This window comes from Schistocerca americana, chromosome 8, assembly GCF_021461395.2.
Source record: "Schistocerca americana isolate TAMUIC-IGC-003095 chromosome 8, iqSchAmer2.1, whole genome shotgun sequence".
Lineage (NCBI taxonomy): Eukaryota > Metazoa > Arthropoda > Insecta > Orthoptera > Acrididae > Schistocerca > Schistocerca americana.
In genome coordinates, this window is record NC_060126.1 from 417520320 (window position 1) to 417540506 (window position 20187).

The 20187-nt window shown below is 40.6% G+C and overlaps 1 protein-coding gene across 1 annotated transcript in view; it reads left to right on the forward strand.

Annotated features, from left to right (window-relative positions):
* The first annotated feature begins 14991 nt into the window (after nt 1-14991).
* Nucleotides 14992-20187, forward strand: part of LOC124545396 (integrator complex subunit 10) — a 117083-nt gene continuing 111887 nt past the window's right edge. Inside the window, exon 1 of the mRNA XM_047124313.1 lies at nt 14992-15212. Within this exon, the coding sequence (XP_046980269.1) occupies nt 15063-15212 (150 nt within the window). The 5' untranslated portion in view covers nt 14992-15062. The remainder of the gene's footprint in view (nt 15213-20187) is intronic.

The window sequence follows — 20187 nt, forward strand, 5'->3', positions numbered from 1 at the left end:
AAAAAGAGAGCATTTGCCTGAAAAATATCTTTAAGGCGTACAGACGATTAATTTCACACATACTATGAGGTACTTCAGGAAGAGAAATCTGCATTTAAATATTTTAGAAAGTCAAAGCACCAATTTTTCGCATTTGCTACAGCAATTTGCATCAGACATAACTAAAAGGTACACAGTGTTATGAACTGTCATCAACCTTATGAAAGATTGGTTTGTTTAAGGTTTATGCAACATGCATATCTCCCTCAATAACTTTCCCTTCAACAGCTGTAGGTTTTATTTACATCATGTATTCGGCTTTTAATAGATGAAGTGCCATAATTGCATTTGCGTTATCTGGTGAAACTACATAAATATTGACCATCAGTACTTGCAGACCTGTCTCACATGCAGTCTGCAGAGTTACTTAATAAAAATTAGCATGCCACAAATATGTATTTAAACAAACAATTCTAATATATTGTTCGATATATACTTCAGAAAAAAAGCATTTTACCACTATTGTAGTGTCTGACAGTTTTAGTCCATTTCTTTATCAAACATTACAAATACTTGACAACACACAAATAACTTTCACTTACTAATCAATCTGATTCTATCCAAAACACTTTCACTTCAAATTGCAGGCACATTGCAACCTTTTTCATTGTTGTTGTTGTGGTCTTCAGTCCTGAGACTGGTTTGATGCAGCTCTCCATGCTACTCTATCCTGTGCAAGCTTTTTCATCTCCCAGTACCTACTGCAACCTACATCCTTCTGAATCTGCTTAGTGTATTCATCTCTTGGTCTCCCTCTACGATTTTTACCCTCCACACTGCCCTCCAATACTAAATTGGTGATCCCTTGATGCCTCAGAACATGTCCTACCAACCGATCCCTTCTTCTGGTCAAGTTGTGCCACAAACTTCTCTTCTCCCCAATCCTATTCAATACTTCCTCATTAGTTATGTGATCTACCCATCTAATCTTCAGCATTCTTCTGTAGCACCACATTTCGAAAGCTTCTTCATTATTCATTTTCATTATTAAATATTAAATACCGATATGTATAGAAACCCACTTTGTGAATGTAGTAGAAGGCATATATTTTATATCTACTATTCAAAAGCCATTTCTGGCACATATTAACTACAATACAAATGTGAGAAGGTTAAGATATTTATGAATCAAACCTCACACATTATTTACACTCCTGGAAATGGAAAAAAGAACACATTGACACCGGTGTGTCAGACCCACCATACTTGCTCCGGACACTGCGAGAGGGCTGTACAAGCAATGATCACACGCACGGCACAGCGGACACACCAGGAACCGCGGTGTTGGCCGTCGAATGGCGCTAGCTGCGCAGCATTTGTGCACCGCCGCCGTCAGTGTCAGCCAGTTTGCCGTGGCATACGGAGCTCCATCGCAGTCTTTAACACTGGTAGCATGCCGCGACAGCGTGGACGTGAACCGTATGTGCAGTTGACGGACTTTGAGCGAGGGCGTATAGTGGGCATGCGGGAGGCCGGGTGGACGTACCGCCGAATTGCTCAACACGTGGGGCGTGAGGTCTCCACAGTACATCGATGTTGTCGCCAGTGGTCGGCGGAAGGTGCACGTGCCCGTCGACCTGGGACCGGACCGCAGCGACGCACGGATGCACGCCAAGACCGTAGGATCCTACGCAGTGCCGTAGGGGACCGCACCGCCACTTCCCAGCAAATTAGGGACACTGTTGCTCCTGGGGTATCGGCGAGGACCATTCGCAACCGTCTCCATGGAGCTGGGCTACGGTCCCGCACACCGTTAGGCCATCTTCCGCTCACGCCCCAACATCGTGCAGCCCGCCTCCAGTGGTGTCGCGACAGGCGTGAATGGAGGGACGAATGGAGACGTGTCGTCTTCAGCGATGAGAGTCGCTTCTGCCTTGGTGCCAATGATGGTCGTATGCATGTTTGGCGCCGTGCAGGTGAGCGCCACAATCAGGACTGCATACGACCGAGGCACACAGGGCCAACACCCGGCATCATGGTGTGGGGAGCGATCTCCTACACTGGCCGTACACCACTGGGGACACTGAATAGTGCACGGTACATCCAAACCGTCATCGAACCCATCGTTCTACCATTCCTAGACCGGCAAGGGAACTTGCTGTTCCAACAGGACAATGCACGTCCGCATGTATCCCGTGCCACCCAACGTGCTCTAGAAGGTGTAAGTCAACTACCCTGGCCAGCAAGATCTCCGGATCTGTCCCCCATTGAGCATGTTTGGGACTGGATGAAGCGTCGTCTCACGCGGTCTGCACGTCCAGCACGAACGCTGGTCCAACTGAGGCGCCAGGTGGAAATGGCATGGCAAGCCGTTCCACAGGACTACATCCAGCATCTCTACGATCGTCTCCATGGGAGAATAGCAGCCTGCATTGCCGCGAAAGGTGGATATACACTGTACTAGTGCCGACATTGTGCATGCTCTGTTGCCCGTGTCTATGTGCCTGTGGTTCTGTCAGTGTGATCATGTGATGTATCTGACCCCAGGAATGTGTCAATAAAGTTTCCTCTTCCTGGGACAATGAATTCACGGTGTTCTTATTTCAATTTCCAGGAGTGTATTTGTTCCACAATGCTTCTTTCCTTGCAAAGTTTGAGTACCTCCTACCACTCATGTCATGTAAGTCACGTTGCTGCCTCACTGCTTCAATCAGTCTTTCACCATATATTTTTGTTGTTGTTGTGGTCTTTAGTCCAGAGATTAGATTGATGCAGCTTCCCATGCAACTCTATCCTGTGCAAGCCTTTTCATCTCTGAATAACTGCTGCAACCTACATCCTTCTGAATGTGCGTAGTGTACTCATCTCTTTGTCTCCCTCTCCGATTTTTACACTCCACACTTCCCTTCAATTATAAATTGGTGATACCTTAATGCCTCAAAACGTGTCCTACTACCCGATTCCTTCTTCTAGTCAAGTTGTGCCACAAACTCCTCTTCTCCCCAATTCTATTCAGTACCTCCTCATTAGTTACGTGATCTACCCATCTAATATTCAGCATTCTTCTATAGCAACATATGTCGAAATCTTCTATTCTCTTCTTGTCTATACTGTTTATCTTCTGTGTTTCACTTCGATACATGGCTACAATCCGTACAAATACTTTCAGAAAAGATTTCCTAACACTTAAATCTATAATCGATGTTAATAAATTTCTCGTCTTCAGGAACGCTTTGCTTGCCATAGCCAATCTACATTTTATATCCTCTCTACTTCGATTATCATTAGTTACTTTGCTACCCAAATACCAAAACTCATTTACTGGTTTAAGCGTCTCATTTCCTTATCTAATTCCCTCAGCATCACCTGATTCAATTAGAATACATCCCATTATTCTCATTTTGCTTTTGTTGATGTTCGTTTTATATTCTCCTTTCAAGACACTGTCCATTCTGTTGAGCTGCACTACCAGGTCCTTTACTGTCTCTGACAGAGTTACAATGTCGTTGGTAAACCTTTTATTTCATCTCCATCTATTTTAATTCTTACTCCAAATTTTTCTTTTGTTTCCTTTACTGCTTGCTCAATATACAGACTGAGTAACATCGTGGATAGGCTATGACCCTGTCTCACTCCCTTCTCAACCACTGCCTCCCTTCCATGCCCTTTGACTCTTATAACTGCCATCTGGTTTCTGTACAAATTGTAAATAGCCTTTTGCTCCCTGTATGTTACACCTGCCACTTTCAGAATTTGAAAGAGAGTATTTCAGTCAACATTGTGAAAAGCTTTCTCTAAGTCTACAAATCTTAGAATCGTAGGTTTTCCTTTCCTTAATCTATCTTCTAAGATAAGTCGCAGGGTCAGTATTACCTCACGTGTTCCAACATTTCTACAGAATCCAAAGTGATCTTCCCTAAGGTCGGCTTCTACCACTTTTCCCATTTGTTTTTAAGGAATTCGAGTTAGTATTTTGCTACCATGACTCATTAACTGAGCCGGCCGCGATGGCCGTGCGGTTCTAGGCGCCCCAGTCCGGAGCCGTGCTGCTGCTACGGTCGCAGGTTCGAATCCTGCCTCGGGCATGGGTGTGTGTGATGTCCTTAGGTTAGTTAGGTTTAAGTAGTTCTAAGTTCTAGGGGACTGATGACCACAGCAGTTGAGTCCCATAGTGCTCAGAGCCATTTGAACCATTTTTTTTTCATTAACTGATAGTTCGGTAATTTCCACACCTGTCAACCCCTGCTTTCTCTGGGACCGGAAATTTTATACCCTTCTTGAAGTCTGGCGGTATTTCTACACTCTCATACATCTTGCTCACCAGATAGTAGAGTTTTGTCATTGCTGGCCCTCCCAAGGCTATCAGTAGTTCTAATGAAATGTTGTCTACTCTAGGGGCCTTGTTTCGACTTATGTCATTCAGTGGCCTGTCAAATTCTTCACACAGGATCATATCTCCCATTTCATCTTCATCTACATCCTCTTCCATATAAATAATATTGCCCTCAAGTACATCGTCCTTGTAAAGACCCTCTATGTATTCACTCCTCCCACCTTTCTAGTTTCCCTTCTTTGCTTAGGACTGGTTTTCCATCTGAGCTCTTGATATTCATACAAGTGGTGATCTTTCCTTCAAAGGCCTCTTTAATTTTCCTGTAGCCAGTATCTATCTAACCCCAAGTGATATATGCTTCTAAATCCTTACATCTGTCCTCTAGTCATCCCTGTTTAACCATTTTGCACTTCCTGTCGATCACATTTTTGTGACGTTTGTATTTCTTTTCGCTTGCTTTAGCCATGTGGGGTAGCCATGCAGTCTGAGGCGCCTTGCCACAGCCAGTGCAGCTCCTCCCATTGGAGGTTAGAGTCCCCTGTCGGACATGGATGTGTGTGAGGTCCTTAGCGTAAGTTAGTTTAAGTTGGATTAAATAGTCTGTAAGCTTAGGGGCCGATGACCTCAGCAGTTTGGTCCCATAAGACCTTACCAGAAATTTCCAAATTTCCAATTTTGCATTCTTTATTTACTGCATTTTATATTTTTTCCTTTCATCAATTACATTCAATATCTCTTGTATTAGCCACGGATTTATGCTACCCCTCGTCTTTTTACCTACTTGATCTTCTGCTGCTTTCACTACTTCATCTCTCAAAACTTCTCATTCTTCTTTTAATGTATTTCTTTCCCTGTTCTTGTCAATCATTCCCTAATGCTCTCTCTGAAACTCTGTACCACCTCTGGCTCTTTAATTTTACCCAGATCCCATCTCCTTAAATTCCTACCTTTTTGCAGTTTCCTCAGTTTTAATCTGCAGTTCATAACCAATGAATTGTGGTCAGAGTCCACATCCGCTCCCGGAAAGGTCTTACAATTTAAAACCTGGTTCCTAAATCTCTGTCTTACCATTATATAATGTATCTGAGACCTTCCAATGTATCCAGGTCTCTTCCACGTATACAACCTTCTTTCATGATTCTTGAACCAAGTGTTAACTATGATTAAGTTACACTCTGTACAAAATTTTACCACTCGGCTTCCTCTTTCATTCCTTGCCCCCAGTCCATATTCACCTACAGCTTTTCCTTCTCTTCCCTTTCCTACTATCGAATTTCAGTCCCAGATGACTATTCATTTTTCGTCTCCCTTAATTATGTGAATAATTTCTTTTATCACATCATACATTTCTTCAATCTCTTCATCATCTGCAGAGCTGGTTGGCATATATACTTGTACTACTGTGGTATTCTTGTGCTTCATGTCTATGTTGGCTCCCGGCTGCTGTGACCGAGCGGTTCTAGGCGCTTGAATCTGGAAACGTGCTGGTGATATGACTGAAAGTTTGAATCCTCCTTTGAGCATGGATGTGTTTGATGTCCTTATGTTAGTTAGGTTTAAGTAGTTAACCACTTTCTATGTTGGCTACAATAATGTGTTCATTATGCTGTTCATAGTAGCTTGTCCATGTTCCTGTTTTTTATTCGTTATTAAACCTACCCCTGCATTGACTTTGTATTTATAACCCTGTATTGACCTATCCAAAAAACGTTTTCCTCCTTCCGCCGAACTTAACTAATTCCCACTATATCTAACTTTAACCTATCCATTTCCCTTTTTAAATTTTCTAACCTACCTGCCTAATTAAGGGATCTGATATTCCATGCTCCAATCAGTAGAATGCCACCTCCCTTTCTCCTGATAATGACACCCTCCTGAGTAGTCACTGCCTGGAGATCCGAATGTGGGCCTATTTTACCTCTGAAATGTTTTACACCCAGAGGACGCCATCATCATTTAACCATACAGTAAAGCTGCATGCCCTCAGGGAAAATTACGGCTGTAGTTTCCCCTTGTTTATTGCCATTCACAGAACCAGCACAGCAAGGCTGTTTTGGTTAAAGCCAGATCAGTCAATCATCCAGAGTGTTGCCCCTGCAACTACTGAATTGGCTGCTGCCCCTCTTCAGGAACCACACATTTGCCTAGCCTCTCAACAGATACCCCTCCAATGTGGTTGCACCTGCAGTATTCTATCGGTATAACTGAGGCACCCAAGCCTCCCCCCCAACAGCAATGACAATGGTTCAAGGGGGGGGGGGGAGGGTGGGTTATACACTCCTGGAAATGGAAAAAAGAACACATTGACACCGGTGTGTCAGACCCACCATACTTGCTCCGGACACTGCGAGAGGGCTGTACAAGCAATGACCACACGCACGGCACAGCGGACAGACCAGGAACCGCGGTGTTGGCTGTCGAATGGCGCTAGCTGCGCAGCATTTGTGCACCGCCGCCGTCAGTGTCAGCCAGTTTGCCGTGGCATACGGAGCTCCATCGCAGTCTTTAACACTGGTAGCATGCCGCGACAGCGTGGACGTGAACCGTATGTGCAGTTGACGGACTTTGAGCGAGGGCGTATAGTGGGCATGCGGGAGGCCGGGTGGACGTACCGCCGAATTGCTCAACACGTGGGGCGTGAGGTCTCCACAGTACATCGATGTTGTCGCCAGTGGTCGGCGGAAGGTGCACGTGCCCGTCGACCTGGGACCGGACCGCAGCGACGCACGGATGCACGCCAAGACCATAGGATCCTACGCAGTGCCGTAGGGGACCGCACTGATATCATCGATAAAAAGCTAGATAGGACGAAGTGTGTAGGATGAGCACACAGCTTTGTATTGGGAGGAAAAGACCTTTGTGGTCACATGATCAACAGCAGATGATGATGTCAGCTGTCAAAACTTTCTTCTTGAGAAACCCTGACGATGCCATGACATGACATGATGTGACTTGATATGAGGTGTGGATGCTGCCATTTGAAATGCATTGCAAAATGTTTTGCTATAACCTGATGTGACATTATGAGGCAGTCTGTATGAACTGACCTTGAAATATTCAGACACTACAACAGTGTCAAAATTGCTTTTACAATGTTACTTATAATCTGTCTTGATTCCAAAAATGTTTATTCACGAACCATTGTTTATTCACATAAGTAACAGTATTTAACCAGTGTTTGTGGTATTCCTTCAGACATTATGTCTTTTTTTGAAAAAATTGCCTTTATTTTTTAAGTGTATATGAAGTAATATAAAGCTACATGTTTAAATATGTGTTCGTGGCAGACTTATTTATTGTTAAGCAGCTTTCTCGATTGTGTGTCAAACTGTTTTGCAAGCATCAGTGGACAATATTGACGTGGTTTCACTAGCTAATCTCAGTGCAAATAAGGCACTATAGAAAGCCAGATACAAGATACAAAGGAAACCTTAAAATCTTGAAGGGAAAGGTATTGAGGGAGCTACGCCTATTGCACAAAAATTTAGACTGGACTGGCAATTAAACTTAACCTTAAACAAACCAACTTTTCATTAGGGCTGATGGGAGCTCGCAACACTGTATCCCTTTTAGTAATTTCTGATGCAAATATGTGTAACAAATGCAAAAATTGGTGCTTTAACTTTTTAAAATATTTGTAAAATGCAAATTCCTCTTTCTTTAGCGTCTAGAATGTGTGAAATTCCCTTCCTGGCGACATTTTTCGGATTCATACTATTTTTAGTGTTGATTCTCATTGTGGTCTTTCTTCTCTAATATCCTTGCAAGCTGCAAACAGTTTGAGTCAGATAAATGTCATTTTCTTATATATGTTTACTCCAGCGACCACGCATATGAACCACGCCACCTGTATGGGCACTTCACGCGTAAAAACAATTAAAAATCACCTTGCAAGCCAATAATTCCCGCAAAAATACAGTGAGGAACAGGAATGCCAGTTGATATCACGTGATTTCAATTGACTTGACGTGACATGATGTGAAAGACAGCCACTAACCTCAATATTAATTGTATTGAGCTCGCTGCAGGCAATTTGTATAGACTCCGCCGTGTGGGTACTGTGACGTGGCGGAGCCGTGACAAGTGTGAATTAGGGCCTTAAGGAGAGACAAAAGCATAAAATCCCCACTATAAAATGAATGATCTCGGCGAAAATAGGTTGACTTTCAATGTTACCAGATGACATCACCGTCAAAAATAATTTCCCGAGAAGCTTGACGTGACGTGACGTTACGTGACGTGACGGTTTCTTAACGACCTATGTGAACTACGTCATTTGAAATGAGTTGTGAAATGATTTGACGTACGGTGGCAGCCATTGCGAATTGACCTAGAGTCTAATGTTGTCTTCGCGATCTCTTATAGGAATAATATCCGTCCTCATTAAATTCTTTCAGCCTGTGGCGAAAGGAAAACAAATAATAAAAAGTAGGACTATGAAGACACTAATACATGAAATTCACTTTTCTAGCAAAGAGTGAATGCTGTGACACTAGGTTAACTTCTAAAGATGTACAATTCGTCACCTCCTCTTTTAACGAAAAAGAAACAAACATAAAAGACGCGTATTTAAGTGTTCCCTGTGTTGATGATAATCTGTGTGTGCCATGCCATATTTTAATAAAAAACACTGGAAGTCAAGATGAATTACTGGATAAACCACATGTAAGTACAAGGAACTCATATCCACTTGCAATACGTGCGTCCTTGCAGCGAAATATTGAAGAAATCCGTTGTGAAATAGCTGCAAAAGAAAAAATAATCAACACTCTGTGTGATGACATAATTAAGCTGCAAAAGAAATTGATTTATTTGGAATCTTAAAACTCTGCAAATATTTTGCAAGCTTTACCGGTAACAAGCGAGAGTTATTATGACGATCATTTTATGCCTAAAAAGTTCACTCGCCCATTTCAAAGTGAAACAGTGTTTCAAATTACCGATACACCAATAAACATTCACAATGATTTAGAGACTATCAAAAGTGCAGAAGATAAGTGTGCAAATGAAACTGCAAACACAATAGAGTCAACAGAAGTGTCAAGAATTATAGGAAAGCAATCTTTTAATGTAAATATTCACTCAGATAGTCATGGACGCGTAGTCGCGAAAGTTCTGCGTTGGGATTATGATGTTAACTCTTGTAGCTATGTTAAACCTGGAGCACCTATTTGCGAAGTCACAAATTATATAAAAGCTGGAACTTCACGAAATGCAAATGAGTTTACAGTAAAAATGGGTGGTGCCAATGATGTCTACAAGAATGAATTATCTTGTGCTTTTCTAAACTTATAGTTAGTGTTGGAATCTAATACAAAAAGCAAGCTCATTATCATTGGAATACCTCACAGACACGACCTTATAAATGACTCGTGTGTTAATAAAGAAATCAATGAAGCCAACATACAGTTTGAGAAGCTCTGTAAAATGCATCAAAACAGTTCTCGCCTCTTAACTACCTGGAGAGAAAATCCTTTACCAGACATGGACTGCACCTTAACGGTAAGGGCAAGAAACTTCTCAGTTATAAAATTATGGAATTGTTGGTTGCAGCTCACAGAAATAATATTAATAATGTGCTGATAGCAGGAGAACCACGTTTGCTTGCCAGCCACATACAATAGCTCATCAAACCTTACCAACTGCAGCAGCAAAACCGACACTATCTACTGATAAAACACAGATGTCACCAACTCCTTCTCTAGAAACAACAGCAATTACAGAAGAAGCTTTATTGTCACCCCAACAAACATTACAACTACTATTACCAGAGTCTGTTGTTATGGCCAGCATCACCAATGTCAGAAGCATCAGCCTCCACAACTTTGGTAGAAGAAGAAACTATAGCAATAGCAGCACTAATAGAAGACTCCTGTGCCCCACCATCAACAACTCAACAGGCCACAACCATAGTCTCCAAGGTCCCATCTCCAGCATCATCTGAAGGAGCAGAAAAAGAAGAGATGAACAACGAGACACTTTTTTCAAAGCTTCTACCGTCCACTGAAATGTCTGATTTCACCTATCCTAGAAAAAAGCCATAAAAGTAGAAGACCTGCTGTTCACAAAGACTATTTTTTATGGGATTAGTGCCGTGTCAAGAAATAGAGGAAAGCACAAGTCAAATCGTAAGTAATGTGTGCACAAGTAGGCCCCTTAACAGGGAACCAGTCAGTAAATCAAGTATCAATCCTGATGTATTGAGAGATTCTAATTTAACACCCATAAACTGCAACTTTACATCTGTATTGAAAGATAAATTCTGTATATTCCACCAAAATGAGCCTTAGAGGAAAATTGGAGCTTTTGGGTCTCATGTTAAATGAAAACCAACCTCACATATTGTGCTTTACAGAACACCATGTAAGGTCTGCCATGCTGATGACCCATCTGGAAGGTTATATTTCAGCTGATAGTTACTGTGGATCTGTAATTTATGTCAAAGAGGGTATACCTCACAAATCACTTGACTTAAGTATGCATTGTGAAGATTTTAATTTTGAAGCATGTGGATCTGAAATTTTCGCTGATAATAAGTCTGCTCCTGTAATAATTTATAGGGCTCCTGCAGGGAAAATCTGTATTTTGTTAAAACTGCTTGAATCAGTTTTGGTAAAAATATATTCAAAGGCTAAGCAGTTAGTCATTATGGGTGACTTTAATGTAAACTTCCTTACAGACAACACCAGTAGAAGAGAATTGGAACATTTATTGGAAACCTTAAATTTAACTCCAATAGTTCAATTTCCTACCCGAGTGACAGATACCAGCGTAAGCCTTATTGACAACATCTTTATTGTTAAGTTTAGTAGTAGTCTTAGTACTGTATGTCAAATTCTTAATGGTCTGTCAGACCATGATGGGCAGTTGCTTACTCTTAATGACTTATGTTCTGGCTTTAAAAAATATAAACCAGTTTTTAGGTCCTTCAGAACAATCAATGTGGACACTTTAGAAAATTTCAATTAGCTCTTGCAGCAGACTGACTGGAGCCCAATATACAAAGAAACAAATGTTAATATTAAATTCAACCTATTCACAGATGAATTCATATCCCTCTTTGAAGCAGTATTTCACAAGAAAACTTAAAATTAACCCCCAGAATTGCAAAATCAAACCCTGGGTTACAAAAGGGATAAAAATTTCATGTAATACAAAAATGGATATATATGTTACAAAGATGTTCTGAGGATCCTGCAATACAGATTATATTGTAAAATCCTAAAAAGAATTATAAAGTGCTCCAAAACCTTACATATTAAAAATGAAGTCGACAAAATAAAAACCATCTGGGATGTCATCAAAAGGGAGCTGGGATAAAAAGTGGAGAGTGTATCCAGCGTAGAAATAAGACAATGTGGTAATTTAATTAAAGAAACGAATGCAGTTGTAACAGTCTTAAATGAGCACTTTCTAACAGCTTCTGAAGAAACTGGTTGTAGGGGTTCTGTGAACGAGGCTAGGGACCTTCTGAAAAGATCTGGTCTGTGCAAAATTAATCAAATGCTCATAACCCCAGTTACAGTCAGTGAAGTGAAAAGGATCATCACTAAAATGCGAACCAAAATGTCATCTGGCTTTGGTAATATCTCCACTAAGGTACTTAAACATTGTCATAATGCCATTTGTGTAATACTTTGCCATATATTTAATAAATCCCTTCAACAAGGTATTGTCCATGATAGAATGAAGTATGCCGATGTGAAACCATTGTTCAAGAAGGGGGAAAAACTGATACTTCTAACTACCGCCCTATATCCCTTTTAACATGCTTCTCCAAAGTTCTAGAGAAACTGATGCATAGGAGAATTGTAGAACACCTGAATTTCCACAAGGCTCTTAGTCAATGCCAATTTGATTTCCAATCAGGCCTGTCAACTGATGATGCCATACTCTCCTTTACTAATAATATTCTAGAAGCACTGAACAATAAATTGGCTTCAGTTGGTATTTTTTGCACTTAACCAAAGCCTTTGACTGTGTGAGCCATGAAACCCTCGTTTCAAAAGCATTCTATTGTGATTTAACTGACACAGTGGGAATGTGGCTCAGATCATACCTGACTGAAAGAAAGCAGAGGGTATTGCTGAATCATGAAGGTGGCTCAATAGCGTCATCTGGCTGGTGAACAGTTAGTGTAGGCCTGCCGCAAGGTTCAGTGGTTGGCCCTTTGCTCTTTCTTATTTTTATTAATGACCTTCCTCACTGTTCTAAGGCTACCATCAAATTTACTCTCTTCGCAGATGATACATCCCTTGTAATTGAAAAAACACCTGAAAATGATATCGCATCATCTGCCAACTTGGTGTTCCACGACCTCCATAAGTGGTTCAGATGGAACGGCCTAACTTTAAGTCTAAAAAAAAATTATACATTTCCATGGGTCTCACAAAGCTCAGGATGACATAAGTTTAAGCTGTAATGATCAAGATATACATCAAGTTTTTTCAACAAAATTGTTAGGCCTCCACAATGACAATAAATTAAATTGGTCTTGCCATATTTTGGACTTGAGAAAAAGACTTGGTTCAGCAACTTATGTTCTATGTATTATAGCAACAACTGCTAATAGTGATGCTGTAAAGGCTGCTTATTTTGGCTATTTCCATTCATTCTTATCCTATGGCTTAATATTCTGGGGTAACCAACCAATGCCAAATAAAGTATTTGTAACTCAGAAAAGAGCAATTCGAATTATAAGTGGAGTTAACAGGAATCATTCATGCAGAAATCTTTTTAAAACACACAAATACAACAATGACCTCACAATATATCTTATCCCTTATGTGTTTTTCAGCTAAGAACCTACACATGTACAAAACCAATACTTATTATCATGACTATGACACAAGATCAAAACATGACTTTCATGTTGACAGAAAAAAACTTGAGTCTGATAGAAAAGGGAGTATACTACTCAAGCATAAAGGTGTTTAATGCACTCCCATGTGACATAAAAAATCTTACCAGTGAAATGCCAAAATTTAAGAGTAAATTGAAGGAATATTTTCTGGGAAAAGCGTTTTACTCTCTTTATCAATTCTTTAATGCAACATTGTAACTTAGATGTAATACTTTACTTGTAATATTTGCTATTGCCACTTTGTAACTTAATACATCTTACACTAGTATGGGAATTCGTGTTCAGGCAATTGGCACTATCAAATTTCTGCTAATGTATAGTTTGTAATATGGAAAATTATTATTTATTATTTTATAGTTTTCTACCTCTGTTTTAGCATAGAAAATGCTTAAGCCTGTAACTGTCAACATATTTTGTTTCTTATTCACCAATTGCAATTTACATTTGTTAGCATATACAAGTAGGCTACTGTGCTAATTTATATTGTGACTCGTTCCAGATCCATACAATTCTTTTGTATACCGGATCTATGGAACACGAATAAATAAATAAATAAATAAGTAAATGTTAGTTGGCGACACCAACGTCCACTCATTAACATCAACAGCAAAATTTCATTTCTGTGTAACTTTGACGTTGCAGTCCCATTTCGCTCCATAGCAATCCGTTGACAGCCTGCTGACAGCAACATCTGTCACTGCATAGCGCAAATGGCTGTGACCGATTACGTGCGATTTCTTTCTGTCGCCAACCTTTTGCTGGCGTGGGTGCTTGCCCAGATAGCCGGCTTGAAAAGCCAACTATCTCAGCACCACTGCCACAGGCGCCATGGCGACCTTGGGACCAGGGGACCCAGGGGGGGGGGGGGGGAGATCGAGTGTATGGTCAACATGAACCGTGACGCACGTGCGGCCGCACATGTGCGTCGATTTGTTGACCATACACTCGATCTCCCCCCCCCCCCCCCCCCCCCTGGGTCCCCTGGTCACAAGGTCGCCATGGCGCCTGTGGCTGTGGTGTTGAGATAGTTGGCTTTTCAAGCCGGCTATCTGGGCAAGCACCCACGCCAGCAAAAGGTTGGCGACAGAAAGAAATAGCGCGTAATCGGTCACAGCCATTTGCACCATGCAAGGGGTATGTTAGGGTTTTAGTAACCATGTCTTCTGACAACTTACAGAACACTGCGTCTACCTCTGACCTCGCCGAAGCTGCATTTAGTAAATTTTTCGTAAGTACACTACGAAATGCTTCCTACTTTGTACAAATTGAGCGTATTTGTAATAATAGGACACCTGGACAATGCTCTCCATACAATTGACTTAAATATTCCGGATCTGTTGAAAGACGATATTATGTTACATTTTAGAAATGAAAAAATCCGTTATATTCTTTCACGTTATCGTTTATCACCAGATTATATTTTTCACAACTCATAAAATGTACCTATGTTGCGAGAAATTGCAATAGAAGCTTCTATGTTTGGAAGAAAGTTTCGTAATTCAGAAAGGAAACCTTGGAGTGAATTATGTGTATTAGCAATGAGTGATATGGAGCCTTTCAATTTCTTTAACAGCGTTTTCAAAATAAGTGTGCATTATTATTATATTAAGATCAATCATTCATACTTGAAGAATTCAAGATGGAGAATAAATATTTGCAAGCGGTGTGTAAATATTGCTGACTGTTTTTAAGTTCTATCACACTCTAGACTGTGGTTCCACACCACAGTCTTGTCAAGTATGCATCGATCACAATGTGGCATCGATCTTTAATTTCAGATGTGGCATCGGTTAACTCTGAAAGTTTTGTCATACGTCATAGATATTATGTGAGTGAGTTTGTAAATAGAAAACACATGTGCGTGTGTTTATTCGTACAAAAACAAACATGCCGACAATGGTATTAGTGCCAGAAAAGCTTTCGGATGAAGAATATCTGGTTGAGAGAGCCAAAGAATCGTTGAGTTTTAATCGATATGAAGCGAAGTCATGGATGATAACGGCAAAAACATTATTCCCAGACAATTTTGGTGTTCAGGTAACTGTTAAATTTAATAGTTTGCAGTTTAATTCATTTGCGCTTAACATTTCTTCACAGTCAAACGTTGTAGGAGAAACAATTGTACTTATATATGTAGATGCTATTCTTAGCACGAAGTGCTACCCATTCTTGCTCGCTACTAAATTAAACGCACTAAGACTTTCTCTTGTATAAATAAGAGATCTTAGAAAAAAAAAAAGAATCAACCCATTTCAACATGAAACACACATTTTATGACACCAAAGTGACAATCTTGGGTTTTCCATGACTTCGTCAGTGCACAGACTAGCTGATCTTAATTTTAAATATGCTGATTGGCTGATGGGAATACCGAAGTTAGTGGTGGTACCATACGTCGGCTTTTACCCGTGACTTCATGAAGATAGCGTACAGACTAATGGGTAACGAAGGAGGTGTATTTGTCTTAGTAGATAAGAAACTCAAATCTATTGAGATAGAATTTGACACAACATGCGAATTTTTTTGGACAAGACTTAGTATCATGATTGGGTATAAAATTGTAATTCGATCCTTCTATTGACTGCCAGGGTCACCTTTTGATACAACCGAAAAGTTTCAAGAAAACCTAAGTTTACTAGTATGCAAGTTCCCCAGTTATACTATAATTATCAGAAGAGACTTAAGTTGTCCAACGAACAAATGGGATAATTACAGCTTTGTTAGTGTTGGGTGAGAGAAGACATCCTTTGAAACATTACAAAATGCCTTCTATCCCTAGAACAGGTGGTCACTGTCGAGGAGTGGGGCAATCTTTACCAACAGCGCCTTGATGAACTTGTGGATAGCATGCCACGACGATTACAGGCATGCATCAATTGCAGGAGGACATGCTACTGGGTATTAGGGGTACTAGTGTGTACAGCAATCTGGGCCACCACCTCTGAAGGTCTCACTATAGTGTGGTACAACATGCAATGTGTGGCTTTCATGAACAATAAAAAGGGCAGAAATGATGTTTATGTTGATATCTATTCCAATTTTCTGTACAGTTTCCGGAACTCTTGGAAATGAGGCAATGCAAAACTTTTTTTGGTGTATGTGTGTATATACACACAAATTTTCCCCAAAAGTCTCACTGCTATCAATTTCAGGTTTCAACCAGCTATCTGTACCTAGTATCAGCTAAGCTTCACTGCTTTTCATGAGTGCTCCAAACTCTTTTACTTTGTTGTGAATGCGTCAGCAATTTACCATTACGATTTAAATACTCTCACCTGTGGGAGGCATTTCTTTCAATCATACACTGATCCTTATGGGTTTCTACAGCTATAATTATCTGGATTGGATGGAGAGTTGCCTAATCTAAAAAGCCCTTGTGTGCACCTCACATACAGTCAGCTATCTGTGTAGCAGCTTCTGATGTGTAGTGCTTACTTGACCTATTTAGGGTGACCCTACAGTTCTCAACCATATGGCACAAGTTCAGGAAGTGGCAGCCAAGCTTGTCAGAGAACCTTTGAAATATCTGGTTTAGCCCTTTCACTCAACACAGAACTAAAGGGCCACAATCAGTTCTGGGGACAATGCTGCAAATTCTGAGCTTCATTGAAACTCCACGCACAAGGCTGATCTTCTCAATTCATTTCTATAATAGTAGGGAAATGCAGTCAATCTACAAAGGGGACCGTACAAAACACGGGTGCAACTTGTACTAGAATATTGCTCAGTTGTGTGGAACGCATACCAAATAGGATTAACAGGAGTTTTTGAATGGATAGAAAGAACGGAAGCACAAATGGTCGCAGGTCTATTAGACCCATGGGAGAGCGTCACAAAGATACTAGAAGAACTGAACTGGTAGACACTGGAAGATAACCGAGCGAGGTGGCGCAGTGGTTAGCACACTGGACTCGCATTCGGGAGGACGACGGTTCAATCTCGCGTCCGGCCATCCTGATTTAGGTTTTCCGTGATTTCCCTAAATCGCTCCAGGCAAATGCCGGGATGGTTCCTCTGAAAGGGCACGGCCGACTTCCTTCCCCGTTCTTCCCTGATCCGACGAGACCGATGACCTCGCACTTTGGTCTCTTCCCACAAACAACCCAACCCAACACTGGAAGATAAATGCAAACTATCCCATGGAAACCTGCTTAGAAAGTTTCAAGAAGCAACTTTAAGTGGTGAATTTGGGAATATGTTACAACCCCCTACATATTACGCCTATAGGGATTACAAAGACAAGATTTAGTCTAAGTACAGCATGCTCAGAGGCATTTAAGCAATCATTCTTTCCATGTGGGAATGGAATGATAGAAAGCGATAATAATTAGTACACTGGGACATACTCCCTGCCATGCTCTCCACAGTGGTTTCAGGGTATAGATGTAGATACTCCTACTCTCTCTCTCTCTCTCTCTCTCTCTCTAAAAAATCAAAATAACTGTTAATGAAAACACAACCACATGTATTTGTCACTGGTTTGAAAAGAAGTGGCTTTGGTCAATTTCATATATTCCCACACTGCTGACACTTCACACATTCTGCACAAGGCCATATAACTGGAGAAATTTAGTTGCAGCAATCATATCGTCACCCATAGCAGCATATAACAATTGACTAGTAAGTTTTGTCATAAACTCTGTACCTGGTACCAAATGAAAACTTAAAAAAATTTATTTAGAACCGTTAACAACACAATAAACTAACATTTTCAAAGCTGAAAACATGTCACTGACAAGGCAAAAAACTGAACTCCCGAAACACAAAGTAACACATACACCAAGTTCAGTGCTGTATTAAAAACACCACACACAAACAATTTAGAAACATAAGCAACTGACGAATTATTTACAGACGAATGGGAAAACTGGTAGAAGCCGACCTCAGGGAAGATCAGTTTGGATCCCGTAGAAATGTTGGAACATGTAAGGCAATACTGACCCTATGACTTATCTTAGAAAATAGATTAAGAAAAGGCAAACCTACGTTTCTAGCATTTGTAGACTTAGAGAAAGCTTTTGACAAGGTTAACTGGAATACTCTCTTTCAAATCCTGAAGATGTCAGGGGTAAAATACAGGGAGTGAAAGGCTATTTACAATTTATACAGAAACCAGATGGCAGTTATGAGTTGAGGGACATCAAAGGGAAACAGTGGTTGGGAAGTGAGTGAGACAGGGTTGTAGCCTATCCCTGATGTTATTCAATCTGTATATTGAGCAAGCAGTAAAGGAAACAAAAGAAAAATTTGGAGTAGGAATTAAAGTCCATGGAGAAGAAATAAAAACTTTGAGGTTCGCCGATGACATTGTAATTGTCAGAGACAGCAAAGGACCTGGAAGAACAGCTGAATGGAATGGACAGTGTCTTGAAAGGAGGATAAGCAACTGACGAATTATTTACAGACGAATGGGAAAACTGATAGAAGCCGACCTCAGGGAAGATCAGTTTGGATCCCGTAGAAATGTTGGAACATGTAAGGCAATACTGACCCTATGACTTATCTTAGAAAATAGATTAAGAAAAGGCAAACCTACGTTTCTAGCATTTGTAGACTTAGAGAAAGCTTTTGACGAGGTTAACTGGAATACTCTCTTTCAAATCCTGAAGAGGTCAGGGGTAAAATACAGGGAGTGAAAGGCTATTTACAATTTATACAGAAACCAGATGGCAGTTATGAGTTGAGGGACATCAAAGGGAAACAGTGGTTGGGAAGTGAGTGAGACAGGGTTGTAGCCTATCCCTGATGTTATTCGATCTGTATATTGAGCAAGCAGTAAAGGAAACAAAAGAAAAATTTGGAGTAGGAATTAAAGTCCATGGAGAAGAAATAAAAACTTTGAGGTTCGCCGATGACATTGTAATTGTCAGAGACAGCAAAGGACCTGGAAGAACAGCTGAATGGAATGGACAGTGTCTTGAAAGGAGGATAAGCAACTGACGAATTATTTACAGACGAATGGGAAAACTGATAGAAGCCGACCTCAGGGAAGACCGTTTTGGATCCCGTAGAAATGTTGGAACATGTAAGGCAATACTGACCCTATGACTTATCTTAGAAAATAGATTAAGAAAAGGCAAACCTACGTTTCTAGCATTTGTAGACTTAGAGAAAGCTTTTGACGAGGTTAACTGGAATACTCTCTTTCAAATCCTGAAGATGTCAGGGGTAAAATACAGGGAGTGAAAGGCTATTTACAATTTATACAGAAACCAGATGGCAGTTATGAGTTGAGGGACATCAAAGGGAAACAGTGGTTGGGAAGTGAGTGAGACAGGGTTGTAGCCTATCCCTGATGTTATTCGATCTGTATATTGAGCAAGCAGTAAAGGAAACAAAAGAAAAATTTGGAGTAGGAATTAAAGTCCATGGAGAAGAAATAAAAACTTTGAGGTTCGCCGATGACATTGTAATTGTCAGAGACAGCAAAGGACCTGGAAGAACAGCTGAATGGAATGGACAGTGTCTTGAAAGGAGGATATAAGATGGACATCAACAAAAGCAAAACAAGGATAATGGAATGTAGTCAAATTAAATTGGGTGATGCTGCGGGAATTAGATTAGGAAATGAGATGCTTAAAGTAGTACATGAGTTTTGCTGTTTGGGGAGCAAAATAACTGAGGTAGAAGTAGAGAGGATATAAAATGTAGACTGGCAATGGCAAGGAAAGTGTTTCTGAAGAAGAGAAATTTGTTAACATCGAGTATAGATTTAAATGTAGGAAGTCATTTCTGAAAGTATTAGTATGGAGTGTAGCCTTGCATGGAAGTGAAACGTGGACGGTAAATAGTTTAGACAAGAAGAGAATAGAAGCTTTTGAAATGTGGTGCTACAGAAGAATGCTGAAGATTGGATGGGTAGATCACATAACTAATGAGGAGGTATTGAATAGAATTGGAGAGAAGAGAAATTTGTGGCACAACTTGACTAGAAGAAGGGATTGGTTGGTAGGGCATATTCTGAGGCATCAGTGGATTACCAATTTAGTATTGGAGGGCAGCGTGGATGGTA